General features: G+C 50.8%; 1 protein-coding gene and 1 long non-coding RNA gene across 22 annotated transcripts in view; one reads left to right on the top strand and one right to left on the bottom strand.

The window, feature by feature from the left end:
* Positions 1-214: 214 nt before the first annotated feature.
* Positions 215-27,462, bottom strand: part of Mbp (myelin basic protein) — a 110,656-nt gene continuing 83,408 nt past the window's right edge. For 3 of the 20 annotated variants that reach the window (XM_087592117.1, XM_087592130.1, XM_087592118.1), the window contains 6 exons: positions 24,199-24,276; positions 12,714-12,809; positions 10,791-10,826; positions 10,357-10,389; positions 7,041-7,163; positions 224-1,754 (listed from right to left, as the gene is read on the bottom strand). In XM_087592117.1, coding sequence (XP_087448243.1) covers positions 1,710-1,754; positions 7,041-7,163; positions 10,357-10,389; positions 10,791-10,826; positions 12,714-12,809; positions 24,199-24,276 — 411 coding nt within the window. In that variant the 3' untranslated portion in view covers positions 224-1,709. Of the gene's footprint in view, positions 1,755-7,040; positions 7,164-10,356; positions 10,390-10,790; positions 10,827-12,713; positions 12,810-24,198; positions 24,277-27,462 lie in introns of all 20 variants that reach the window. The other 17 variants (XM_087592123.1, XM_087592131.1, XM_087592124.1 and 14 more) reach the window with 12 other exon arrangements.
* LOC108348833 (uncharacterized) lies at positions 7,252-26,989 on the top strand. Of its 2 annotated transcripts, XR_015642693.1 has the most exons (9): positions 18,270-18,301; positions 18,923-19,070; positions 20,054-20,159; positions 24,012-24,302; positions 24,775-24,874; positions 25,050-25,292; positions 26,168-26,277; positions 26,462-26,553; positions 26,728-26,989. It is a non-coding gene; the product is annotated as an uncharacterized LOC108348833 (long non-coding RNA). The 2 variants fall into 2 exon arrangements; XR_015642694.1 differs by lacking the exons at positions 18,270-18,301; positions 18,923-19,070; positions 24,012-24,302; ... (3 more) ...; positions 26,462-26,553; positions 26,728-26,989 and adding exons at positions 7,252-7,399; positions 21,272-21,396; positions 22,733-22,987.

Genomic DNA, 27,462 nt, shown 5'->3' with positions numbered 1-27,462 from the left:
CCTTGTGTCTCACGGGTCACTGTCCTATGTTGTCTCTACTCCATCCACTTGGCTTATTAATGCATGGCCTCCTCAACGTGTTCCTTGAGATATTCTCCCAAGGGCACCGCGAAGCATCCTGGTGCTCCTGAGAAAGAACGCTCTATCCTGAGACAAGGCTGTGCTTTACATGGGCTTACTTCTGCAAGCCAGAATGTGAAATGAGACACCTGTGCAAAGATCATTGCAAGTTTATTATTTTATTTCAATATCCAAGAACAGTAGGTGCTTCTGTCCAGCCATACTGCAGCTGTGCTGTCTGGATGAAGCCATGGGCAAGGTCGGTCGTTCAGTCACACCGGAGGGCGAACACTCCTGTGGAACGATCTGGAGGGTTTGTTTCTGGAAGTTTCGTCCCTGCGTTTCTCTTACCCCCACATTATTGTGGCAATGCATTAATAGGTGTTATCTTAAACCCACACTCTCCTCGGAATTAGAACGGATTAACAAGATGCGCGTCGGGCTACATCAACCATCACCTTCCCTCCTAGGGGGTGACAGTGCCAGTGTGGGTCTCTTTGGAAGGTCTATAGAAGACATGCTAAATCAAAAGACATAGTCAGTACGTTAGAGGGATGGGGAGGTGTCCGTGGACATTAGAAGACTGGAATTCTGAGCTCCTCATCCCTGGAGGGTCGCCCAGGCCAGCCCTGCATCCAGGGCAGCGACTTGATTCAGCGACAGGAACCCTCCTAAAACTAAGAATGAGTTCTTTCTAAGAGGCAGGGAATGGTTACTTTTCCACTGAGGTTAGTGTGCACCAATGGGCACTGCCATGGCGAGCTGCCGCTGACCACCCTAAAGTGAGAAGTGGCCAGAGGGACAGCACGAGGCCACCAGAGAACTCCTGCAGTCCCACTTCCTGATGCGCCATGTCCTTGGACTCTCCCTGGGCTCTGAGAGGAAACAGGGTTCTTAAAAGCACCTGCTCTGGGGAGCCACTGAGGAGAGATGGTGACCTTCGGCAGCCACACATGGCATCTCCAGCGTGTTCCCCTAAGTCCCCGTTTCCTGTCGGGTCCATTGCCCAGCCCGCTCGCCCCTTTCCTTCCCTCTGCCACGCTCGAAATCAGCTGGTGGGGTGCAGGGAACCGCTGGCCTGGAAGCGTCCCCAGGGCCACCCCACTCTGGACTCTCACAGCTGCCCAGCCTGTGCTCACATACCACAAGCCCCCGTTGTGTAAGCCACTCCAAGACTGTCTGATCCTGTTAGGAAAAACAAAGCTCTTTAGGGGAAAGAAAACAAAGGAAGCCTGGACCACACAGTCCCCTGCGCCATGCTCTCTGGCTCCTTGGCGGTGTGCCTGTCTATCCGCAGTGCCCACGGAAGCTGGAGGGGTGCGCCTCGCCGTGAAAAGAAAGTCTGAGGATGGAGTAGGGGTGAACTTGAAAGGGTGTCCGTGCACCTGAACCTCCGGAGTCGACCAAGGTACACGGGGAGCAAGTCGGGGCAGAGAAGACCCCGAGGAAACTCAATCTTCAAATAAAAAGGGACAAACAGTTTTAGCCAGTCAGGGTGCCGTGGGCCTGGCCCCGCCGCGTTCACAGCCCCACGGGATTAAGAGAGGGTCTGCTCTAACTAGCTATTTGGTGCAAGTAGAATTAAACGTTTAAGGCAGTTATATTAAGAAGCCGAGGGCAGGATTCGGGAAGGCTGAGCAGGGAGGCTCTCAGCGTCTTGCCATGGGAGATCCAGAGCGGCTGTCTCTTCCTCCCTGGGAAAAGGAAAAGACAGGAGTTAGGCACTGAGCCTGCGAGGCTGCAGGATGACACTTTCCCTCCACAGCGCTGGTTCTGTGGTTGTCCAATCACAAGCCGTTCGGGCCGGAAGTGGTATCCCAGGACACAGAATTATAGTCGGTCGATCTCTCAGACCCTCCTTCAGAAAGCCCTGACTGGAGTTTGTAGTTTAAGGCAAAGCCCCTTGACCCTGAGCCACAGGGCGTGAGTCCGTCTAAGGCGCCCACAGCATTGCCTTTGCAGGGAGAACGCTATAGCTTTGTTATTTTGCTCCAAACAAGCTGTTTCTTATTTTCTCAGTTATGAGATTGAGGACAGTGTAAGTTGGGACTGGGATCACTGTCCACAGGGTGTTCAAGAAAGTGGCTTCGGTGCCGATGAGTGTAAGAGCTGCCCCAGGCACAGGGAAAGCACCCTGCCAGTACACTGTTGCCTCTGTGGCCAAAAGACACTAGCAACACACGGGAGTGTGTGAATGCGGGCACGACAAGGCTTTTGAACCCCTGAATTGATGGCTCTTTAGACACTAAGTTTGAAATTAAAAATGAAGCGCACCCAATCAGCTCGAGAGGTCGCGCAGCCTACAGGGACAGCAGCGGCAAGGAAACCAAGGAGGCAGACCTCGGGCACACTCCTCCTAGACACACCTTGGGGGACTTCACTCCTTTTCTTTCTGTGTTGTTCTTTTTAATCGTTTGGATCCTTCTGGGCTTCTGTCTCCCGTCTTGTATTAAAGATTCTACATACATCTTCTAAAGATTGCATTCAGATTGTGAGTCCAGAGATGGCGACGTACGACACACTCCTCAGCAGAATAGGAGGCAGTCATATTCCCGAGAATGAGTGTGCAATGTCTCCCGAGCTCAGCCACAGAGTACGGAACAAGCCCAGTAGTTTCCACACAGTGGCCAGCCACTCAGGCTGAGGTGAAGCCTTTACGAACACTGGAGCTGTAACTCAGGGGATGCAGCTGTGTTAACCCCTCGAGGGACTGCCTTGCAACAATGTCACTGAAGTCTAGCTATGAAGTAACTTCTGAAGTGAAGTCCTTCTCCAGGACGGGGCCCTGGCCTTACCTGGAGATCTGCCTTGCCTGACCCAGCTTTTCCCTCATGGATTGCGGGCAGAGCTAATGCCTGAGTCCTGCAAAGCACTGAGTTCTTAGAAAGTCCTAGAATCTCTGTTCTAGAAAACACAATATACCTGGGCTGGAATGCAGGAATCCAGCCAGGCCTCAGATGACTTCTTTTTTGAAACTTAATGGTGGACACACCAGTGACACTTTCTAGTAGTTTGCTGAGCACCTGCCTGGAGCAGAGGCCCTTCTGCCTGATTTCTTGTATTCACGGCCAACCTTGAGTACACCCATTATTTTATGTGATTGTCAAAGATCAGAGAAGTTGAGTCATTTGCCCAAGGTCAGCCAGCAGAGGGGATCAAGGGCTAGAGCCAGCAGGGTGGGCGCTGTTGCCTCTGTTTTCCCTTACGCCTTTTGTCTCGCGTGCCCTTGCTCCATCTGGCCAGGTTTAGGTCCCATAAGGGCACGCTTGTGCTCACCACGTACAGGTTGGCTTGGACTTGTACCTGAGGATGTGACATGAGCATTCCCTGCTGAAAGCATGGGTACCTTTGTCTCCACGAGGCCCTTCAACCTCATGGGGACACTACAAGAGGCAAAGGCTCCTTTTATCCAACTGGAAATAAGACGTGCGTCCCAAAGACACAGAGAACCACTGGTTCTCCCTAGCCAGGTGCTAATTGCCACACCGAACTAGCAAATCAGAGCCCTTTCCTCACAGCTGGCTGTTAAGAGTTTAAAAAACAAAAAACACCAAAAAACAAACAAAACAGACAAAAAAAAAAAAAAAAAGGGCAGACAAGCAGAAAGCAGTCTGGGTAGAGTGGTGTTAAGAGCCAGGGAGCCCTTTGAGCTCTTCTGGCCTGGTCACGCAGCCTGTCAGCCCACATGAGGCACCTTATGTAACATGGTTTAATTATATAGCTGTTAATATATGCACCGGAAATCATCAAGGCTTCCTTGATCTACACAGAAATTTAGAACAATTTACAAAAAGAAGCCCAGGGAAGGTGTTGAGCCTATTTGAGAAATTCGACTCTCACACACTCCCGATGCCAGCACACAAGACACATAGGCACCCGAGTGGAGCTGTGGGGACAGTCCCACCTCGTGAGCATCCTGTAGACACCACCCACTACCGTGTATATTCCCTCAGGGAAGGGCCATGTCCCTTGGGTGGAGGCACTGAGCAGAATTAACCCTCACACGCCAGGTTAGTTCTGCCACACGCCGCGTGTCTAAGGCTTTCTGAGCCTAGGGTGAAGTTATGCAGAGAGGATGGGGGGGAGGGGCTTCCCAGGTGGGTGTGGTTGCCAAGCAGCTGCTAGCAACTGGAGCAGGAGATCTAGGCAAGCCAAGTCCAGGATGGCAGTGAGGTCATTGAGCACGGGCGATCCCTGGCTGAATTCAGAGGTCACTGGAGAAAATACGGTTCCACACCCTCCCCTACACCCTCCCCTACGGCCTTCAGAACCTAGGCAGTGGGTCACAAAGAGTGTTAACTTGAAGGCCTGGGATAGAATTTATTCTTACTTTGATCTACCTTGGGAATTGGGTGGTGCCTACACTTTGTCCGGCACGGAAAGTGGGTGATCACTCGCTTGCTTTTCTGCTCACATCCAGGGCGCGAGGCTTTCTTCCTGACCAACTCTCCTTAGGTGTGTGGCTCTCGCTGCAGACTGCAGCGTGTAGTCCACATGCCCTGCCTGCCATACCTGGGCTCAGCAGATGCTCACACACCTGCTTCACGAGGATGCAGAAGCCTGTGTCGCCCGTCTGCTCTCTGTGTTTGATGTCCGTGGACAGGCCCTACTAGTAAATCCATGCAGTGGAAGGCTGGGGGATTAACTCGATGAGCTTGTGTTACAGACCCAAGCAGTCACAAACCATGAAACCTCGACGCAGTGGTTCTCTTAGGAAACCTATGCCTCAGATCCAAACCTTTGCACATCCCAATGACAGCCATGGCCTGACAAACAGTTTCAGAACGGAGCTCCTCTCCTCATTCTTATCAGAAACAAAGGCACAAGGATCAGAAGTATGAGAATCCGTTTTTGCAAATACGCAGCCCCCACGGGTGCAAAACATGAGAGGTGGACCAGAAATCTAGCATCTCCCATCCACCACCCAAAGCCAGTCTGTGGGAATGACACAGCTGGTGTGGATGCTACAAGGTGGAAGTCGGCACAGCACAGAGTCTCACGCCGTTCCTTGAATCGCCAGCCACCTCTGCCTGGAAACCATCCTACAGCGATATTAATCTTTCATCCAAGAGAGAAGCAAGAACTGGAGGTGGTGATGCCACGGTACCACCGTGGGCCCTGGTTCACAAAAGCCTCTCTGGTCCAGGTTGTTTTAGCTGGCTGAGTGCGGTTGTTATCTGTGACACCAGAGACCAGACACAGGTCTCCTCGCTTAGATGGAGTGAGCGAAAAAGATAGCTTTGGATCCCACACTGGGAAGCAAGGGGACTTCTTAGACAGAGCCAGGACACAGGAGCCATGGACTCCAAGGATGACAGATGCCCCAGAGCCTTAAGTTATCATGGTAGCCATCTCCAACAGCTGCCAGGAACGACATCGCTATGTCTCACCCTGCCTCTCTCCAGCCGAGGGGCTCTGTGATGTAGATTCATAACTGGAGAATTAGCCATGTCACTAGATCCCTGGACCTTTATAAACAAAAGTTTCCTCTGTATCCTCTAGCTCAGAGACTCTGTAACCCAGTTGCTGCTTTTCGGTCTCTGCCAGTCAGACGGCTGTCACCCTGACACCTGACTGCAAGCCTCATCTGCCAGGTCCCCAGGATCAGGGGCAGAGTCAAACTCTCTTTCTGGGGGTTGGCTCCCTCTCTCCTCCTAGCCCAGCACATCAAAGGTGACTCAGCTGGTCTCTGTCTCTTAGAACTCTCTGAAGTTTTCTCCGTATGTCCCTCTGCTCTTGGTATTGTTCCTACATGTGTATGCTAGCTCCTCTTTTGTATCTTAGGCCAGAGTCACATCTCTGCTGTAGGGATACGACTGTCCCACTCCCCACCATGCTGCACTTGGCACTGTAGTCTCTTTCTTTTACTCAATGTTTTCCCCAGAACCACGCTCCAGGGCACCTGGCTTGGCTTCTCAGATTAGAAGGGGGTCGGCCCTGCCTGCCAGGCCTCTAGGCCCCCTCCTCCCAGGAAGGCAACCCCAGCCCAGAGTGTCCTGGCTGTCCTGACAGTGATCACCGTGGCCATTGGGGATCTATGTGGAGTGCTGTAGAATTGCCGAGAGGGGAGCTTTAATTAGGGGAAATCTGGGACTTGGTTCAGAGTCAAAACCTGACCTGGTTACCTATGCTCCTCCAAGATAGACCTTTCCTTTGGGGATCCCTGGAGAGGACACAGGTCTCTACACTCTAGTTTTCAGTACCTACATTGTGAGGTTTTCTGCAGCAGGCCAGCATTGCTATATAAAGCTGCCATTTGGCTTCTGCTGGAACTGTGCTCCACGCTGGCTGTGAGCTTCATCGCCACCTCACCAGATGTGAGATAAGTGGGCACATCACCCCCTTACACCACAGATAAGGAAACAATGTCTCTCGAGACTAAGACAACTCAGCTAACAACAACAACTAACAACAACATGACCCTGACATCTCTCATGGGTCTGTATTATTCTAGCACCCATGCAGCTAATTGCAGGCCCCTTTCTGGGTTTTTCTGGGTCCCCTTGATTTTAGTGAGGCTCCCTCAGGGTTCCTCTAAGCTACTCCCATGTATAGGTGCCAGGCATTCCCACCTAGGCCCTGGGCAGGAGACCCAGGTCGGTGGTCTACCTGACTCTCATCTCTAGGGAGAGAGGAGACACAGTGTGGTCTCACAGTGAGGGCCAGGGGATGCCTGTGAAAAGACTCTTGGCTTCACATTAATTTCCTAAGATACCCAGAAGGAAGGCAGAGCTGCGTTGGCTAAGAGCGAGGGAGGGAGGGAGAGTTGTGGGTGGAGGAGGTCACTGAACCCTTGGGTAAGCTCAGCTGGGAACTCTGGAATCTGTCTTTCTGCTAACACTTTTCCGGACCCTGGCATTACCCTGGAGACACGGTTTCGCCTGGAGGAGTGGGGCCCAGTGAACTGAGAGCATGGCTCCAGGCCCCCACTTCCCGCAGAGGTGCCCAGGCGTTCCCCCGTGGTAGGAATGTTACATTACCAGCTTAAAGATTTTGGAAAGCGTGCCCTGGGCGTCGTAGGCCCCCTTGAATCCCTTGTGAGCCGATTTATAGTCGGAAGCTCTGCCTCCGTAGCCAAATCCTGGCTTCTGCCCCTCGGCCCCCTGCAAGAAAAGACCAGAGCTCAGTGTCTGCTCAGAGCTGCCACGAGGTGGCGCCGGTGAACCACTCAGGAGCCAGAGCAGCACGGAGCTCTGATGAGGTGGGGCTGGAGAAATGCCCATCCCCAAGTCCATCAGCGGGTGTTGCTGGAGAAGAAAGGGCCTGGGCCAGGGGTACAAGCGCCCAATTTTACAGACAGTTGTGGAGCTCCGTGCCAGGGCACCCTTGTGAGAAAAAGGTAAGCATCTCTCAGATTCCCACTGAGGGCCTTCACCCTTATCAGCAGAGGAAGCACACCAAAGGAGGGTCGCCCTCTGCCTGGTCCATAGGTTTTTCTCTGCTGGTCTTTCATAGCTCAAATTCTGCTTACCCATGTTCTGTGCCTTGGAGGAGGAGGAGGAAGAGGAGGAGGAAGAGGAGGAGGAGAAGGAAGAGGAAGAAGAGGAGGAGGAGGAGGAAGAGGAGGAGGTGGAAGAGGAGGCAGAAGAGGAGGAGGAAGAGGAAGAGGGAGAGGAGGAGGAGGAGGAAGAGGAGGAGGTGGAGGTGGAAGAGGAAGAAGAGGAGGAGGAAGAGGAGGAGGTGGAGGAAGAGGAGGAGGTGGAGGAAGAGGAGGAGGAGGAGGAGGTGGAAGAAGAAGAAGAGGAGGAGGAAGAGGAGGAGGTGGAGGAAGAGGAGGAGGAGGAGGAAGAGGAAGAGGAGGAGGAGGTGGAAGAGGAAGAGGAGGAGGAGGAGGAGGTGGAGGAAGAGGAGGAGGTGGAGGAAGAGGAGGAGGAGGAGGAAGAGGAAGAGGAGGAGGAGGAGGAGGAAGAGGAGGAGGAGGAGGAGGAAGTGGCGGCGGCTGTGGACTCTGTAAAATTTACCTTTCCTAAAGTAAAAGACAGATTTCCCAGTCTCTGGTCCAGGGCAGCCTCTCAGTGGTGGCCATGGTGTGACCTAGATACAAGTTCATATCTGGTACCTTGGGCTGCTGATTCTGTGCAGGAAGCTGAACCCAGTTACAGCTCCTCTCTCTTTCTAGGTGGGCGACTTGGGTCAGTGTGGGAGCCCCAGTTTCCTGTTCACTAGAATTGGTACTGATCTCTCATTCACAGAATGAGGTGGGTCATAAGTGCCCTTACAGAGTTGGCCACTAAGGAGCACAGGCACCTGTCCTCCTGCCTCCACTGGTCCACGGTCCTTTGCTCTGTGGGTGATGAGCAGTGAGGACTGGCGTGTAAGACTCTCTGGGTCCCAGCACAGCACTGACTTATCCACAAAGGATGCCCTCAGTAACCCTGAGTGATGACACCAGCATTCTGGGTAAGGTTCATTGAGCCTCAGTGTGCAGTCCGGAAGGCTGACCAGAAAGCCTCTGTCCGCCTCACAGAGCCCCGCCCTAAAGGCAGGGCACAAGACTTTGCCTTGGGTTTGACAAGAAGAATGGCTAAGTTCCAGCATCAGGACCAGCCACCAGCCTGAGCCACTCCTAGTGCCCCCAGCATTCTGGGCTGATTCTCACAGTGCACTAGGCAAGACAGATGTTGAGAAGCAATCTAAGATGTGCTGAGGTCAGGATTAAGGCAATTCCAGGCACTTCCACATACCTGGCTGCCTCAGGGAAGGGTTGTGGCATTTGGGGACTGTGGCACCAAGCATACGGGTAGCTAAGTGGCAGAAACAGGTTTCTCTGGTTGGACTCTGGGTTCCAGAGTATGACTTTTCATCCAAACCAAGAATTTCTGAGACCCAAACAGCTCAACTTTCAGATCAACAACTCGGGACTTTCCCGATCTCTTTCATCTTGGAAAACAGGCAGCGCCAGACACGGACAACAGAGTTCTGAGAGAGCAGGAAGGAGTTTCTCAAACTCCAGACAAGGCCATCTTACAAAGCGGTGATGAAAACCCAGAGGAACTTGGGGCCAAGAGAGACCCCAGGGGGCCCTTGCGAAACCAAAACCAGAGATCGAAGAGAAAGACACCAAGACCTTGCCTGCTTGCCTGTGGGCCAAAGGGCCTCTCCTTCTCCCACTCCCTCAGATCCAGTGTTTGCATGGTGCCCTGACAACCCACGTCTAAGATACGCAGCAGTAGCTAAGAATTCTGGGTAAAAACAGATGTTGTACTTCATATCATCCTTGTCCCTGCCGGCACAGAAAGTTAAAGACATGGGTAGACACCTTGTCACCAGTCCTGAAGATTTGACATGTGAGGGGGGAAAAAAAAAAAAACCAGGTACATTTACATCAAGAGGAAGTTCTAGAATGATCCAGGAGTTCCAGAAATTCCCTCTGTCTTTCAAGCAGTCCTTCCTCTTCTGCCTCTTCTTCTGTCTATTTTATTTTTACTTTTTGAGACAGAGCAACTCTGGCCCCCACTGTATGGGGTCACTTTGCTCTTTCAGCAATCCCCCTGCCTCTGCCTACTGAGTACTGGCATTGCAACTGAGTGCCCCATGCTTGACCCTGTCTTCTTCCTATTGTTGTTTCTACTGTCCCCTCCCCCTTCTCCCCCCCTCCCCCCCTCCTCTCTCCTCTTCTCTCGTGTGCTGTTTGGCTGGCACAGATGGACTCTGTACCACATTGTCCACAAATAGGTGACCTCTCACCCTGCCCCACCTCCGGCTAACAGGCTGGTGTTTGTGCAACTATGAAGCTATGAAAATTTCAACTATTTAACAAGGAAAAGAAAGAACTGTGTCTAGCATCTGCCAGCAGCTGGGGTCAATATACTTGGTTAGGATGTATCAGTAAGCATTTTAAATTGGCCGTAGACATCAAAACTTGCTAATGTTTAGAAGCCAAGCTGTTCAACCAATTAAAACCATCGTTGAAACTTTGATCTTGTGTCTACAAACTTAAAACCCCTAAGGAGTCTTTCTCGGTGGTTTAGGGGCTCAGTGTTAGATGCCACCAACACACAAACGAAAGCCCCGATCTCCTGGATTAACAGGGAGAGGGGTTATTAGAAAGAAGCTCAGCTTGTGGGGAGGAGGTACAGGGCTCTGCAGTGCCCATGGTTCAGCCTGGCCGCGATCGGCACGGAAAGGCTTCCCTCGTGCCCTGGAATAGATAACAGCCTGCCAAGCACGGCAGGCAAGCTGGGCTGCATAGGACAGGAAGGGCAAGTGTTAAGCGACTGAAAGAACTTAGAAGTCAGTGGGCCCCGCGCAGGCTGCAGAGGGTGAGGAAGCAGAGGAAACGCAGTCATCACCTACCCAGCTAAATCTGCTGAGGGACAGGCCTCTCCCCTGTGAGGAAGAGAAAGAAACAGTGACGACAGAAACAGTGACGTGGTGGTCGCCCGGGACAAAGTCCTGAAACCAACAGGAATGACCACATGGCGTTCCTCCCCCAAGAGGGTCAGGTCCCCCCAAATGCACCATGTTCAGGGACTGCATTCGACCCACTCGAAGCTCCAAGGCCAGGGTGTGGATCCCAGCTCAGGGGGACACTGCTTGGATACACTGGTCATGGGTGCATAGCTGGAGACCCACTGCAGCTCTGTCCCGGTGGCTGGGAGCCTCTGGGAGCCAGGCTTGGGTGGATTCAGGGAGCCTTGAGCCCAGTTCCGTTTGGAACACAGCCTGGGATTTCAAGGTAATCATGTGAACGGACTCTCAGTGAATCGAAACATCTCAGGCTAACTTACCTTTCCTTGGGATGGAGGGGGTGTACGAGGTGTCACCTGGAAGACAGAGAGGTGGGGGCTGCAGTGACTCACTTCCCCGCAGGAAGCCCCACGCCCTCCCAGAGGGTCCTATTAGTTCATGTCCACAGACATGACTCCAGTCCATCAGGGGTCAGAAACTAGTACATGTCTCCATATCCTGCCCTTCCTGGGGCTGGAAATCGTGCATCTATTGACGCTCAGTTTCAGCTTGATGCCCCATTCAGAGAGAAACGTCTCTGTGTGGGCCTGTGAGAGCAGGAGACCATGGAGGCCAGCAGGGGCCGAAGCTATAGCGATAGCCAGTTATGAGCCACCCACATGAGTGATGGGAACTGAACTCTGATCCTTTGCAAGAGCCGTGTGCTGGCTGGCTTTATGTCAACCTGACACAGGACAGAATCATTTGAGAAAGGGGAATTTTATCTGAGAAGACGTCTCCGTAAGATTTGCATACAGATCTCTAGTGTGTTTTCTGAACTAATGATTGCTCAGAGAGGGCCCAGGCCATTGTGGGTGGGACCATCCCTGAGGGGTGGTTCTGGGGTATTTAAGAAAGCATGAGGACCAAGTCAGTCAGCAGCCTCTGCTCATGGCTTCTGCTTCAGTTTCTGCCTCTGGGTTCATGCTCTGAGTTCCTTCAGTGAGGGACTGTGACAAGGAAAGGACAGAAGTCCTTTTCCCCTCAAGTCGCCTTTGGTCATGGTGTCTCACCACAGCAATAGAAGGTCTAAGACACGTAGTATGCTCTCTTAATGGCCGAGCGATCACTCCAGCTCCTCACCATTAGTTTTAAGAAAAAACAATTTTCTTATGGTTGTTTGGATGAGAGTGGCCCCCAAAGGCTCATATATGTTAATGTTTAGTGGCCAGTTGGCGGAACTATTAGGAGGTGTGGCCTTATTGGAAGAGGTGTGCCACTCAGGTGGGCTCTGTCTGTCTGTCTATTATCTATCTATGTATCTATCTATTGTTTATCTATGTATCTATCTATTGTTTATCTTTGTATCTATATACCTATTTATGTATCTATTATCTCTCTATCATTTATTTATCACATCTATCTATCCATCTAACAATCATCTATCTGTGTATCTACCTCTATGTCCCCTCCTATGTCTACCTCATGGTTATGTCTGAAGATGTGATTTCTCAGCTACTGCCCCAGCACTATCCACACCCCCCCACCATGATGGCCATTGACTCATCCTCTGAACCATGACCTCCAAATAACCTCTTTCTTCTCTGTATGTGGCCTTGCTCATGCTGTCTTATCATGGCAATAGAGAGGTAACTAGGACATTTATTTTGTGGAAGAGTTTTCCGCTGTATACAGAAGTTGTAATGAAATCATGCATTTCCCCTACACCCGTAGGGCATTCCCACACATCTGCTCAGCTTCTGCTGTTTAGCATTGGCATTAATGTGATTTGCTTGTTCCAAGTGACAGACAAGATTGGGGGCATTAACACCATTGTCACCACCACCATCATCACCACCACCACCACCATCACCATCATCACCATCATCATCATCACCATCATCATCATCTGGATATATCAGCGTTCACTCTATATGGCATGCATCCTATGTATATGGACAAATGCAATGTGTCTTATGTCACAATGCTGGTCTAAAATGCCCTGCATTTCTTTGTTCATACCTCCTGGGCAATGCTGATCCCTGCCATTTTCATTTCTCAGGGTTACAAAGTCTATATTTTTAATTAAGCATCTGCTAGCTGTCTGGTTTCAGGAAAATTAAATCCTTTGAGGGTGGTGTTCCTCAGGCCATCAGCAGCACCCTGAGAAGGATCCAAGGAGGCTAGGTGTGAGATAAGACCTCGCTTGGATCCGCAGCCTTCCCCTTGATGATTTCTTGGTTCCCCTTGTGCACGTCACTTACAATGTTCTTGAAGAAGTGGACTACTGGGTTTTCATCTTGGGTCCTCTGCGACTTCTGGGGCAGGGAGCCGTAGTGGGTAGTTCTTGTGTGTGAGTCCTGAAAGAGAGAAGCATGCAGCTGAGGATGGAGAGTTCTAGGTAGGTGGGCCAGGTCTGTCCTTCTGAGGAAGGTGAGTCTCTACTCCGTGCTTCCTGGGGACTGGGGAGCTGCTGGTGTGGCAGCAGACCCCTGAGTCAGGCACGGGGCCTGGAGGAGCATGCTTGATGTGTCACTGCAGTTTGCCGGGTGGCTACTCTATTTCTGAAGCCACGACGGGCAGAGGGAGTCTATTCATTAGCTTTGGGGTTGCAGCATCATGAGCTAGCCTCTTTGCCTCATGTCACCGGGGTTCTGAGTCTGCCGATATAGTACTATCACTTTCCCATCTTGAGTCAGATGGTGTTACACCTGCAGTGAGTGTCCACCTGGGCCGAGGAGAATTCATAACCCACAGAACCAGAGGGTTCTAGGCCAGTGAATGTAACCAATAAGATATTCTAGCAAGCACATGGCCAGTGACTTATCCCAAGTGAGCGCAAGCTTTCAGGAGAGACTGAGAAGGCTCTGCTTTCTCCTGATGCTGTCCTCCTGGCTGTCGCTCTGTACCTATGCTCGACACAGGGGATGAGCACAGCACCACAGAAACTGTGTACATCTAACAGTTTGTTAGAATCCTTGAGAAGACACTGTGAAGGGACCTCATAACATCACTGTATTCAGAGAGCAACAGACAGGGAGTTCTGGAGGAGACTGCATGAGTTTCCTCATCTCTCCCTCTGCTGTTCCCAGCACACACTCCGAATCACCTCTGTGCTCAGAGAAGCCTCAGTCAAACAACCACAAGGACCACAGAAGTGATATACATAGTCCTCCGCAGGGGTCACAGTCATGTGACTGGGATGGCAATCCAGTCACTTGAAGCATCCTGTCTCTCCATGTTCGGGTTGGGAGAGCCCTCTGGGGAGTTTGCCACAAGAAAGGCAAGGGCTCTCTCGAAAGCCGGGAGGGTGTGTGCGATGGGTGTGGCTCCGTGATGAGAACTAGAGTGGCACAGGTGCCATCGGCATTGTGATTTGCTTGTTCCAAGTGATAGAAAAAGATCGGGGCATTAACATCATCATTGTCACCATCATCACCACCACCACCACCACCATCATCATCACCATCATCACCATCATCACCATCATCATCATCTGGATATATCATCGTTCACTCTATGTGGCATGCAGCCAATGTATATGGACAAATGCAATGTGTCTTAGGTCACAATGCTGGTCTAAAACACCCCGCATTTCTTTGTTCATCCCCCCAGTCCTCCTGGGCGACACTGATCCCTGCCATTTTCATTTCATTTGCCTAGCACTCAGCCTCCCTCCGGGTCAGTTACATCGCAATCCTCGCGATGAACTAAACAGTAACATGGCTTTACCCTTTGCGTTGTAGGTCCCGAGGCTGTGGACAAATGTTTACTCCGTCCCCTCACATAGAAAGCACCAGACAGAGCCTGTGTTAGTAGTTGGAAGTGATCCTAGCTGCGGGTTTGATCTCTCCCCACCCCCCCCTCCCCCCATGCTGTTCACCGGGGTCCGACATTGCAGACCTTTGACGTAGTTCTTGCCCTCCTCCTCCTCCTCTCTCGATCGCGCAGGGACCACATTCCAAATCTACTCACGCTTCCAGCCAAGCTCTGCATCCCCAGCCCCACTCCATCCGGGACTTTCTAAGTGGCTTCCCTTTCTTCCTCTCCCCTCCCATTCATTCTTCCTCCTCGCATCCTGAAGAACTCTTAAGGGCCACGCCCTTTCACTTCACGCATGCCCAGTGGCCTGAACGCATGCTGTGGCTACAGAACGGCTCTGCCTAAGCTGCTGTGAGGAACCAGACCTTCCCGGACTCCTCTGCGGTCTCCAGAGACATAAGTCTGCCGTCTCCTTATCAGCTGCCTCTTGGCAATGCCACAGTACGGAGCATCACCTTGGAGAGCCCTCTGGCTAATGTGGGTACCAGGAGACTATTCTTCTAGGCACATCCCGTCAGCCTGCAACAGTAAATCAGACCCCATTGAAGCTCAACACTGCAAGAAACACTGTTAGGGGCATGAACGGACAAGTTGTGGACTGGGAGAAAATATTTGCAAATCACATAAGAAAAAAAAAGAGTCAAAATATGTTAAAAAAAAAAAACCCTAAACCTTCAAAACTCAGAAGTAAGAAAGCAAATTGATTATCAAAATTGGATAAAACACTTGGACAAACGTTTCGTTGACGATGTGTGGGGACAAAGTCAGCACAACAGCTGCTCAATACCAACAGCCATGAAGGCCACACAAACAGGAGCCATAATGTGATGCTATTACCCGCCTACTCAGATAGCTAAGAAAAAATATGATAATAACAAGTGTAGGCTAGGACAGGGGCAACTGGAACTCTCCCATGCGTTGCAGTGGGGATACAAAATAATGCAGCCACTGGGAAAAACAACTTGGCAGTTTCTTACAACACCGATTATGTGTTTATGGAATGGCCCTGAAGTCCCATTTCATGCTTTGAAGAACAAAAGAGAAATGCTACGTTTTTGAAAATAACTTTTGCGTGAATATATTGAGTACTTATCCTTTGAAGGAAAGTAATTTAAATCTTAAATGAAAAACTTAACGCCCGCTCGAGGCCTGCACTTGAAGGTTTGTAGAACGTATTAATCCCTGCAAACTACAAGAAACTCAAATGCTCCTCGTCACGAGAACCAACATGCTCTGACACGCTCAGTCAACGGGATACGACTTAGCAACAGAATGAACGCGCTGCAGATGTAGTAAGACACGTCTGCGTCATGCTGCATGGAAGACGCCACTCAAAAGGATTTCACATGTACCATTTTTTTTATGTGATATCCTTGAAAGGCCTATGCTATGGGAAGGCAGACTACAGCAGGGGTGGCTGTAGTTAGGAGATGAAAGAAAGGGGGAGCTGTGCACACAAAGGGCGGTCTTAGGTCGATATATGTTGGTGGTAGTAGTCATACACGTTTATAAATCGGTTAATACACGTAGGACTCGACACAAAGCGAGCCTACGTTGTTTTATATTAGTTTGTAAAACAAGCTTATTTAATGTGGTTTATTACTGCACAGCATGCACTGGAACCATTACATGATTTTGTGAGTTTTTCCCACCAGAACCTTCATGGGAAGGCGGCCCGAGCCTCGCTTCCACTCTCACTTAGTTAGTTACAGTGGTGTACTCAACATTCCATATAGGGATGGATGGTCCAGATCTTCTGAGTGTCTGCCAGAGGACACCAGTGTTGGGTAAGGTCCTGTGAGCTGGTGTCTTTGGGAGGAAGGACTGTCACTGCTTAGCTTTTTATTAGCTATACCCCTGTGCTCATAAGGTTAGGAGAAGAGCCCACAGTGGAGGTTTTATTGTTGTCCCCCAAGAGTGCAGTCTGTCTATGCCCAGTCTGTCCGCACAGAGCATCTCCCTTGTAGGTTACTAACAGCCATTGTAACAATGCCAGTTCTGGGCCAGCAAAAGGGCCACAGAGTCAAGGCCTGCTAATGATTCCTGGAATCTGAGTGGGTTGGTGGTCTTGCCACCTGGCTCCCCCTGATGCCAAGGCCTGGTCAGTGAACCCCATGGCTTGTGTTCAGAGCTGAGCGTTTGGTACAGGTGAGGGTCTGCAAATATAATCTTGTTTTTAAAAAAGAAAAAGGCAGGGGCTGGGGATTTAGCTCAGTGGTAGAGTGCTTACCTAGGAAGCGCAAGGCCCTGGGTTCGGTCCCCAGCTCCGGAAAAAAAAAAAAAAAAAAAAAAAGAACCCCCCCAAAAAAAAAAAAAAGAGAAAAAAGAAAAAGGTTCTATTGTTTAGAAGAAGTTCCAAGAAGGCGTTACATACGTGACCCCTCTGCCATGGGACAGACAGGGCTGCAAAGGGCTTTAAAGGAGATCGGTCTACACAGCCTTCTCTTTGCCTATTTTTTTTTCTTAGCGTTACATCAGGAACCTCATGTTGTGTCAATACAGCTTTATTAGTAAAGATAACAACAAACTTTTGAGGGGACATAAAGTAAAATTACGATGACTCATTCTAGAACTGTGGAAGAGAAACCTAGCCAACCAGGTTATTGGTGCCTAAGAGCCACGCTTTCTGCATTAGCCTGTCTGTGTTATTTTTGAAAAATTTCCATTTTCCTTCGCGGGGGAAACTGTGCCAGCGGGAAACCACCAGCAGGGGGTGCTCACACACTCTGCAGAGGTCCCGAACGGGGTTTTCCTGTGTTTTCTAACCTCTTGTAGGTTGGAAAATTGGGGATGGCTAAGCTTGAAAGTTCTATCAGAGGTCAGGGGTCATCAGACTGGGTGTCTGCTTGTTCTGCCGAAGAGAGTCTGCTTCCTAAGAACAGCCCGAGACGCATCTTCACCTTTTGCAACTTAACAGCTCATGAACTTTAAGAATAGCCATTTCACAAGGAAGTGGGGCCTGGGGTTTTATGGCTAAGCAAAATAAAAAGATTCCATTTCTTACTTTATTTCTGGCCTGAGAAGGATCCCCCTTGCCTGGAAGCCAGACCAGCATTCCCCAGGAATTAGGGTGACACTTTCTTCTTTCTCCTGTCTCTAAGAAGATTTGTGTAAACAGTGAAAAGATAAAGTTGACTTACTTTTAAGCAGGAGATGCTATGTCCCCTCACTGACCTGAATCCAAGCCCATCACCCACGTCTACTGTCTTCTTTGGCTTCATTTGTAGGGCGGAACTAAGACGCAAAGGAGTTCAGGACCTCCCCTCCTGGGGTAGTCCAGGCCCAGTGCTGGAGATGACCACAGTGAACCAGGTAGATGGGGCCGGAAGAGCATCACGTGATTAGTGACAGATACAGGAGGCTGTTGGTCTGTTACACGGCAGGTCTTAAGATGTGGGAGAAGAGCCAAGTTTAAAATCATGGGTTGCGCCCATTTACTTCAAAGTTTGCAGCCTTATATTAGGTTCTGAAATGGGCCAGAAAGAAGTTGTTTATATCTGAGGAAAGGAACTGAATATTGTACATGGGCTTGGGAAATCAGTTCCTTATTAAGTTGCATTTGAAAATGAAGTCTTGGGTAAGGTTAAAGACAGACTTTCCCATCATGACCTTATCACTCATTTTCATAGAATTAAAATGCAGGATCCTGTCAATTTCTATCAAAGAAAACACTAGGCCTCAAGACCAGCAGCGAGGAACGGTCTATTCAAGCAAACCAAGTTATCTTTTGTTATGCGTTCCTTCAAGTTTAATTTTGAGCCTGGTCCCACACATGCTGGGCAAGCGCTCTGTTACCCTGTCCCTTCACAGCACAACCTAGCATCCCGGACTGTTGCAAACATCTTAGCCACAGGGTGGCGTCAGGACACTGCAGTCCGGCATTCTCACTAGTGCAAGCTGGAGTGAGTTGAACTCAGGGGCTGCTGCCCTGTGTGTGTGGGCGGCAGTTCCGGCTTTGAGATAGCACTGTTTTTCAGAACAGCCCACAGAGTGAGTTTAGATTTGATACAATGTGTTTTCCTCTGTGCAGGTGAGACGGGGGGGGGGGGGGGGGGGGTATATGTCTCCTGTCGTCTTCACTCCCGGAGTCTGACACCCGCAGATCCTCTCTCTGGCAGGACTGGCCTCTGTTGCCTCTTCACATTCTCCATGCCTTGGGAATCTTGTGAACAGCTCTCCTCATTAACACTGTCTCCAGAGGGAGGAGGCCATGGCTAGCTTGCTCTTCCATAGTCATTATCACACCTGTTTCCTGCTTGCGAGGCGGTGGCTGGGTCAACAGCCAATCTATCTGTGAACCATTTCAGTGAGGGGCCCTGGCTGAAACGAGCACCACAGGCAACCAACACGTTTGACAATGGGCTCAGGATGGCGTGTCCACAGCGGAGGCCACCTTTCTCACTTCTGTACCCTGCCCCCCCCCAGGTGCTGTGTGATTATTTCAGGATATTTCAGCATGTGTCCCTCTTAGCACTGGCTGTCCCACTTCTGGCTTGGTTTACATCCACAGAAGAAGCTATGATACCATTTGTGATCAAACTGTTCCTAATAATCTCAGGAGAGGGTGCAATCTCTCTCTCTTTTCCCTAGCAAAACCCATCTATTTTAAATTCTGGGGCCAGGGGTGATGCGCAGTCTCCCTGTGTTTTAGTTCTTTGCCGAGCCCAGAGTGTCGGTGGGACAGAACATGGACGCGTCACAGCCACTCACCGATGCCGATGAGCAATGAGAGAGAGAAAGCCCCTTTCTTCATGGCAAGCTAGGCAGCATCCTTGTGGCTTTTCCCACGTTCTGGACAGGTGTGGATACGTGGAGACTTCAGGTTGCCCCCTAAATTCACTGTTGCCATCAGACACAGCAAGGCAGGGCTGGCATCTGCTTTGGAGACAGCCCGGGACCACAGGCATCCTTCCTGTGTCCTTGGTGGGAGGAGGGTGCTTTGCCGCACATCCCAGTGTTGAGTTCCTAAGCGTTTGACCTACAGTTACCTGTGAAGGGAGAGCTGCTCTGATACTGTTGCAGTGTTGGGGGGAGGGGCACCAGCTCCTTCATGCTGGTCCAGGACACAAGGACAAAAAATCCTTGGCTTCTCCCTCTGGCTACTTAGCACCCCCTCCTTCTTTGGCAGTGTAAGGGTTAACTTCAGAATCTTCTGGATTTCTCACTTCCTTGGATGTGCACTTGAAAGAGCTTTTGACCAGAGAGAGAGAGAGAGAGAGAGAGAGAGAGAGAGAGAGAGAGAGAGAGAGGGAGGGAGAGAGAGAGAGAGAGAGAGAGAGAGAGAGAGAGAGAGAGAGAGAGAATATGCTACCCAGACAATGCCAAGCACTTCCAGTGTTAAGTGGATGCTCTCCAGGCCTGGGTTTTCCTGGCTTCGGAGGGTCCAGTGCTGATGCCTGTTTCCAGATCTCTCCTGGACAGTGGGTCCCAGAAGGGCAGTGACCAAGGTGAGCAAAGGGCCCTGTGGCATCTGCAGGCCAGCAGCTTGGTGGCATCTTCAACCAGCATCCTTTAGTTCCTGAGGCTTTGTCCCTGTTTCCTTGTAAACATGGTGGGAGGTGGAGTGGGTATTGGTCTTAATATTACCTTTCTTTACTGCTTCCAAGTATCCATTGATTTTAGTACGTCCAAAGTGTAATAGTTTATGTAAATAGCAAACAGATGTCACGGGAAACAGCATAGAGCAAACATTGATGATATGCGTCGTTTTTCTTTGGGGATAGATAGGGTCATGCTATGCAGCCCCAGCTGGTCATGAACCTGTGATTTCCCCCTTATCTAGAGAGACACCATAAGCAGCTGCAAAACCCATCCAGATCTACCCAGAGCCAAGCCTGGAACAACATTGAGGAAACTGGATTCATCAAAGGCAGCACCCAGCACTACCTGTGAGTAATCCTCCTGTGTGGACAGCGCCCAGACTCTGCAAGCTACAGTGCTGGTGGGTGGACAAGCTAAGGAACCAAGCACCTGCTGAGGCTCTGCCTTCCAGAGGGAAGGGTCCAGAGGTGTTATCTCACCTGGCAGGAACCTCTCTGAAGGCAGGAGACAGGGTGGGCAATGTTTGTTGTGTCTTTTGCTTAACTGACCTCTCATTTAACAACCAAGGAAACTGAAACTCCAGATCAGAAACAAAACTGCCCTGGCCATAGCAGCTCAGGGGTAGGTGGCTCGAGCCTCTGAGCCCTTCAAGTTAAGCACTGCACTCTGGGGCTGCTTGGGTGTTTCTAGAGCAGGTTAGAAATGAACTACACAGAGATGAGACGGCCCAGGTCACACCAGGATGTCTGCTCCAAGCACACACATCTTCCTTGCTTGATTAGCACGAAGCTCTCTCTGGATAGCTAACAGGCCTCTGGTCACAACTGCTTCACAAATCAACAAGTCTAGCTCAGAGAAGGGACAGCCCTGGGACACTCCATGGCAGAGTGGTAGGATGAGACCTAACCCTCAGGTCTTTGCCTCTCACTTGGTGACAGAAGAGTCCAGAACCCCAGAGCCGATGCGTCTTATGTAGTGTGGGCCCTTTGGGAACCCTCTGGGGTTGTTCACAGTGGGGATGGGGCACCCTGCCAGCCTGGCAAGGAGCTGAGAAGACTTCCAAAGGAAGCAGAGACAAAGGATGTCGTGGTGTGGACAGTGGAGGTGGCCATTCCTGCTCACTGCTCCCTCAGGGTTCCTGACAAGCCACACACCCGGGAATCGAGGGGCTATCCTTTTGGACAAGGTCTCCTTAGCTCCTAGCTTTGTTCCTCATGTTCCCTTCAGCACAGCATGCTGCCTGCCTACTGCCAGCCCATGCCAGGCTTGAGCCTAGCCACCCACTCTGCAGGAAGCGGCAGGAGGGCTGCCCATACGAGATACCTGGGACCAGTCTGTGCATTTCTGGGGAGCTGCTCTTCACCCTGAGCTCTGCACCTTTTCCTACTCTGGGACTTTGCCTTTTTTGTTTCCAAACGCTCTTCTGTTTGTCTCCTGCTCCTTCCCTCTTGCCCCTCAGGCTCCAAAGAATGAGAATGACCAGCCCAGAGAAAATTGCTGGACCTCTTGGAACAGATGGATGCTTAGAGGGCAGCCTGGTGCTTGAGGAGGCTGTTAGCAGTGCTGGACCAATTCTTTCTTTGTGTGAGCTCCTTCACAGAGGGCAGGTCTTTGTTATAGAACCTGCAGGGGTTTTAGCAAACAGGGAGGAGGAGGAGAAGGAGGGGGAGGGGGAGGGGAAGAGGGGGAAGAGGGGGAGGGAGAGGGGGAAGAGAAGCAGGAGGAGGAAGAGAAGGAGGAAGAGGAAGAGGAGGGGGAGGGGAGGAAGAGAAAGAGGAGGGGGAGAAGGAAGAGGAAGTGGAGGAGAAGGAGGAAGAGGAGGAGGAGGAGGAAGGGGGAGAAGAAGGCGGGGAAAGGAACACATAATAGAGTGACATGCATGGATACCTGCCTCTCTACAGACACGGAGAGAGAGGTGCTTTTTGAGCACAGTCAGTAGCATGTTCCAGGGCTAAAGAGAGAGGAAGGAGCGTGCTGGGCCACTCAGAGCCAGGACGGCCAGCTTGTCAGTGGTCACAGTGTCCTCTGAGTTTCAACTCAGAGACAAAAGACAGTGTCTTATATCTGTTTTCCCTCACAGTAGACAAGCAAACATTACTCACGGCACCTAATAACCACTGCCTGTTTTCCTTTGGTCCTAATGTGTGCTCGAGCCAGTAGTTCAAACCCTGTCTGAACCAAAATGGAACTCGCAAAGAATACCTGCAAAGGATGTCACCCTGGGACCCGTAGCACACTTCAGCGTCCTGGGGGAGAGTTTCCAGGTCCTGACACAGTAGCTCTCAACCATCCTAATGCTGCAACCTTCTAACAGCTCCTCATGCTGTGCTGACCCCTAGCCATAAAGTTATTTCTGTTGCTACTTCATAACTGAAATTTTGTTATTGTTATGAATCACAATGTAAATATCTGATACGCAAGACATTGGATATATGACCCCTGTGGAAAGGTCACGGCCCTTCCAAAGGGGTTGCAACCCACTGTTGAGAAACATTGTCCTAACATTTAGGATGTCCTAATGTTAAATTGCTATGCAGGCTGTGGCTTCCAATCAATGGCTTTATCTCCTTGACAAGCCCTTTCATTTCAAGCCATTAGAATATATACACAGAAAATTCAAAATATATGCGTTTGGGATGAAGATGTAGAGAATGGGAGGGGCTGGCTTCTTTCCTCTAAATTTTAAAGTAGAAAAAGCAAATATTCTGTTGATAGTTTCGTGCTGTGGAGAACCCCTAGGGTTCCAGTCAGAATCTCCGTTCTCCACGCATAGGGTCTACTCTCTGTAGCAGAGTGTCCCAAGTCTGGGGCGGGGGAGGGAGGGTTAGGGGGTGCTGGCATCATTCAAGACGAATCCAGTGCTCTATGGTTTGGTTCAGACTTCTAGCCCTGGCTACCACACGCTTCTTACTCCCCTTAGGTGAAGCACCGGCCATTGTTACAGGACTCACGTCTGTTGCAATAGCAGCACAGTAAGTCCTGAGGCAGTGGGGCCAGGCACTTGGTGGGCAGGTGCTGCAGTCCAAGACCTTTCCTGCTTCAGGAAAGCCCAGTGGATGCAGGACCCAGCGGGTCCCAGAAAAGTAGAATGCTGGAGGCAGAGGGCACCCTCAGAAGGTATTCGTGGGAAGCGATGTGCTTTTAGAGTTGCAACAGTCCTTGCAGCTAGGTACAGGTAAAATGGAGCAACACTGCCACACCAGATACCCTGCATGGGGTTTCCAGTAGTCATGTCCTTTGAGAGGCATCGCAGTGGCCCCAGGGCTCCCAGTACTGCCCATGTCTGGAGTCACATCTGCCAAGGCCCCGGGCTAGTCTAAGCTTGCTTTCCTCTGCTGCCTTCTCAGCCCTGGCCCCAGACTGGCCAGTGGAAATGCTTCTCAGATCACCTACCTCAGGCAGACTTTCTATACAAGCTTCTACACAGTCCCATTGTGAAGCATCTGACCCAGGAAGTCCATGGTTATGGGCTTCCTTCCTGCTACCAGCCTTGATTGCTATGAGCTCATTCACTGGCTCACTCTTAATGCCTTGCAGGAGAATTGTATGGTCACCTGATCCCTGGGCCTTCTTCTTCCTGATAGATGCTCCATGAACCACAAGAATGGTCTACCTCTTAGTTTTCAGCCTTTCGCTGTCTGTCTTTGAAAAAAAGACAGGGATCACCATTCCTATGGTGCTCGCCTCCGTGTGACAAGGTCACTGAGAGACACAATCTGCATGAGGACCAGTCCCAACTGTGCTTGACTGAAGGATGCCCATCTTGTCTCTGTTCTCCCCGGCTTCATCCACAGTAACGTGGTGGTTTCTATCCTCAGGAGTGAGGGCAGGTCCCAACCATGCTATCTATGACACACTTAGAGGGACAGATGTCTGGGGACTGGACTTAAGGACACTTGCCATTTGAGTTAAACTAGGCTGACATTTGGAGTGCTTGACATCAGTAAGAGCTTGCTTTGGAAGTAGGTAGGGAACCAGGGCAGGCAGGGCCCTCGTGAGGCTGGTCCTTCCTGGCCTGTCCTCTTGGTGGCTTTCCAACATGTGTGGCACTACAGAAGCCCCCGCCACATATCCACAGCGTGTCCCCATTATGGTGACCTGACAGCTCTGCCCTTTCCTTCGAGACTTTTACACCACAGACAGGCTCGCCACCTCCTACGTGGGTTTTGTTTTGAAATTTCTTTGTTCTGTTCGTTCAGGGCCTTCTTTCCTATCTCGGGTTGGACTCACAGATGCGCTGCAATCCTAGATCCCTGGGACACAGTGAACCCCTGAAGGAGCCGCCTGTCCTAATCTGTGTGACCCTCTCAAAGACCTGTTCACAGAGCTGAGAGCATTTCCACACACAGGTGACCCTTGGCTGGTGGGTCAGCAGCTGCAACTTACCTTGTACATGTGGCACAGCCCGGGACGGCTGCGGGCATGAGAAGGCAGAGGGCTCCGGCTCTGCTTTAGCCAGGGTACCTGCCGAGGAGGACAGAGTGGGCCGGGTAAGTCCTGCGTGGGCACTGCCTGTAGAGCCCCACAGTCCTCTGCAAATCTCTAGGGTCCGTGTAGCCGACCCCCAGCAGGCAAAGGAATGCTTTCTTGTGTGGTGCCGTGGAGGATTTTGGAAACCTACTGTGGAACTGCAATCGAATGGCTTTCATTTGCAGGCCTTTTCCTTACTGGCAAATGTGGTGGCATTTGTGCCGCTGGGTTTCAGGTAGGAATCAGCGGTAGGTGGCACACTCACCTTCTCAAGGCTTCTAGAGTTCAGGGAAATGATTTCAGGAGCTGCAGTACTCAGGGTCCCTCCTGAGGTCACACGGAGTGAGATTTTCTAGCCCATATTCTTTCTCGTTGGTGAACTCAACTCAGGGCTCCATACGCATAGGCTTGCTTATTCCCCCGGCACGGGTTGTGTTAGCCTCGACTGTACCTCTTACACTTCTCGTGGTGTGGCATTTACTCCTGATTTAGAGTATCCTGCAAGCTATGAGAGGGCGTGTAGACGTCAAGGACGTTCGAGTAAGCCTCAAGAGAACAGAATCAGAGCGCCCGGACAAATGGCCTAAAGGAGGTGTCTCTTTTTGACTGTTCACATCGAAACAATCAGGAGAGAAGCAGGGAGTGAAAGACGGGGAGTGGGAGAGAATGGGGTGGGGGGAGGGGAGAGAGAAGAACAGGGGAGTTCATAGTGATCAGCCAAGAGAGACCATTCCTCCACAAGGTTCCAGACTCTCGCTCTGTTGCAGATGAGTGGTCTCCTTAACCATGGGCAAGGTGTCGTGCAAGGTGACTATAGCGTGACTCACTCGTCCATCTACAAGTCCCACTGAAAGTCAACACAGCAGGGGCGGGAGTGGAAGGTCAGAGGTGACCTGCGCTCAGGTGACCTGCTGTCTCACAAACAAGAGTCCTCACCATACAAGAGAGGCAGCTTCTATACTAGCAAGAAGTCCTGGCGACTTAAATCTCCTGCACCTAGAGCTGAGAGAGTGAGTAACTGAGTTATAGTAAACCTCCTGGGCAGACTCGGCTGTCCCCATGAAGAGGGACCCCTTGACTGAGCCAGGGAGAGTGACTGAGCAAACCTGGGCTACACAGAGGTTGAAGGAGCAACAAAGCATGGCTGTAAGAAAGTATGACCTAGCGACACTTACAGAAGTGTGCTTATCTGTACCCTGACGTCACCACTCCGACACAGGGTCCAATAACAATGGTGAGCCTTCTCCTGGCCATGCAGGTTCATAAGGGTCTATGCTTCATGTCAAGGTGACAGAAGTAAAATGGCTTCGACTGACTGAGAAGCAGCTGCTTCCAAGGCTAAGGCCGACCTGCAGGTTGGAAGGGGTGACAGGGGCGGGGCAAGAACACCCTTTAGGGAGATACACAGGCATTGAGCCACATTTAGGGGTGCCCTAGGGACACCTCAGTCTCCCTCTGCCTTTTCTATTCATAAACAAACAAGCAAGCAAAAATAGAGAGTGTGGCAAAAGACCCAACAGAGAAACAAAGCGACCTCAAGATAAAATATTAAGCCATGGTTCGATGGCCGTGTCCAGTCGTTCTTAAGTCCTGAGCCAGTGTCTTGGCATCTCAGTGGCTTGCAGCATGACCTCCAAGAGGGATTATTTTCCCTACAATGATCTGTTCCTTCAGATGTCAAGCTGTACTTTTCATCAACCAGTCAGAGCTGCTCGTCACCAGCTGGCTGATCTCTCCCATCCCCACCTCCCTGGAAAGGAGTCCTAATGATTAGGAAATAAATCCCTTAAAGTGGAGTGGGTTTAAAAGCAGGAGGAGATGCCACACAGGCCACATTCGAATTCACTGGGTCTTTGCTTTTATCTCTCACTTGTCGGCCTTCTAGGTTCCTCCAGCATCACCCGAAGAGGAGCCTACCTCCCTCCCAGTCCAGAGGAAGGAACCTTGTCACCCTATGAACACACCCTCCCTGGGGAGCCCAGGAGGGCGGCCATGGTGCGTGTGATGGCTAACACTGCCAGCCAGACACAATCTAGAATCACCAAAGAGACACGCCTCTGGGTTTATAAGGGACTATCTTGATAGGATTAATTGAGGTGTTAAGACCCACCCTACAGAGGTTTGCTGGGCTGGTGTTCTGGACTGAATACAAAGAAGTCTCTGATTCTGTCTGCCGCAGGCTCCTGCTGCCACGGTGTGCTATTTGGTGGAAGCGTGAGCTGAAGCAACTCTTCCTTCCTTAAGTTGCTTTACTAAGGACATTTCATCACAGCAACAGAAAAGTGAGGTACTCAGTAGCTGTTTGCTGGGTGCCCTGGGTTGGTTCCTTTGTGTCCACACACCCCGTTAGCAGAAGGTAATGACCAAAACCTCTTTCTCTGATGGTGGCACTGCACTGGAACCCTGGGAGTATTACTTGGGCACTTCCGCTGTGTGGACACTAAGGAACCAACCCAGGACAACTCCTTGGACACTCCTTGAGCACTGCAAGAAACACAGGGGCCTGTGGGAAGGGGAAGAGTGAGATGCCGCGCCACCATGCTGAGAGACCACCCCGAGTCTGTGGTGGAGACAGAGGACTCGGGGCTGTGCTGTTTTCAGAGGTGGCGAGAGCTTAAGTGCCCAGACTTACCTGTAGGTGTTTCTCAAAGCCATGGAAAAGCCAGTCTCACAGAGCCATTAAGGAAATAAAAATACAACTTAAAAAGTCCACGTGCAATTAGTACACCATCTTTGGTCTGTTAAAATATTTAATGAGCGTACAAAAGCAGATATACATTTATCTTATGCGGGAGTTTACAACATGATCAAACTGCAGTACAACCACCTAAGGGGATCATCATTAAATACAAACACAATTTACATAGTTTCCCACGCTTACAACGCCCATCACATTCCTACTTAAGTATCAGCGGAGGGCTGTGCCGACCAACCGGGGCAGCAGAAAGGCACGGTTAGATACCAGGGACCAGTAACTGACCAAGCAAGGGTATTCTACAACGCGGTTCATACGAAAAGTCTCAAAAGCGTGAACTAGGACCCAGACGCAGATGTCAGTGTGCCCATCGCAAGGCTGACTTTCTCCAGAGAGTCTCTGGGAAACTCTGGCCAAATGGATTAGAGGCAGAGTGGTATGTGGGTCCCCGTTCTCTTTGCTTCTGCCTGGACCCCTGAGCTCTC

Source organism: Rattus norvegicus, chromosome 18 (genome assembly GCF_021556685.1).
Source record: "Rattus norvegicus strain SHRSP/BbbUtx chromosome 18, alternate assembly SHRSP_T2T, whole genome shotgun sequence".
Taxonomy (NCBI): Eukaryota; Metazoa; Chordata; class Mammalia; order Rodentia; family Muridae; genus Rattus; species Rattus norvegicus.
Note: the sequence above shows the minus strand (reverse complement) of the source record. Positions and strands in the feature narration are given on the sequence as shown.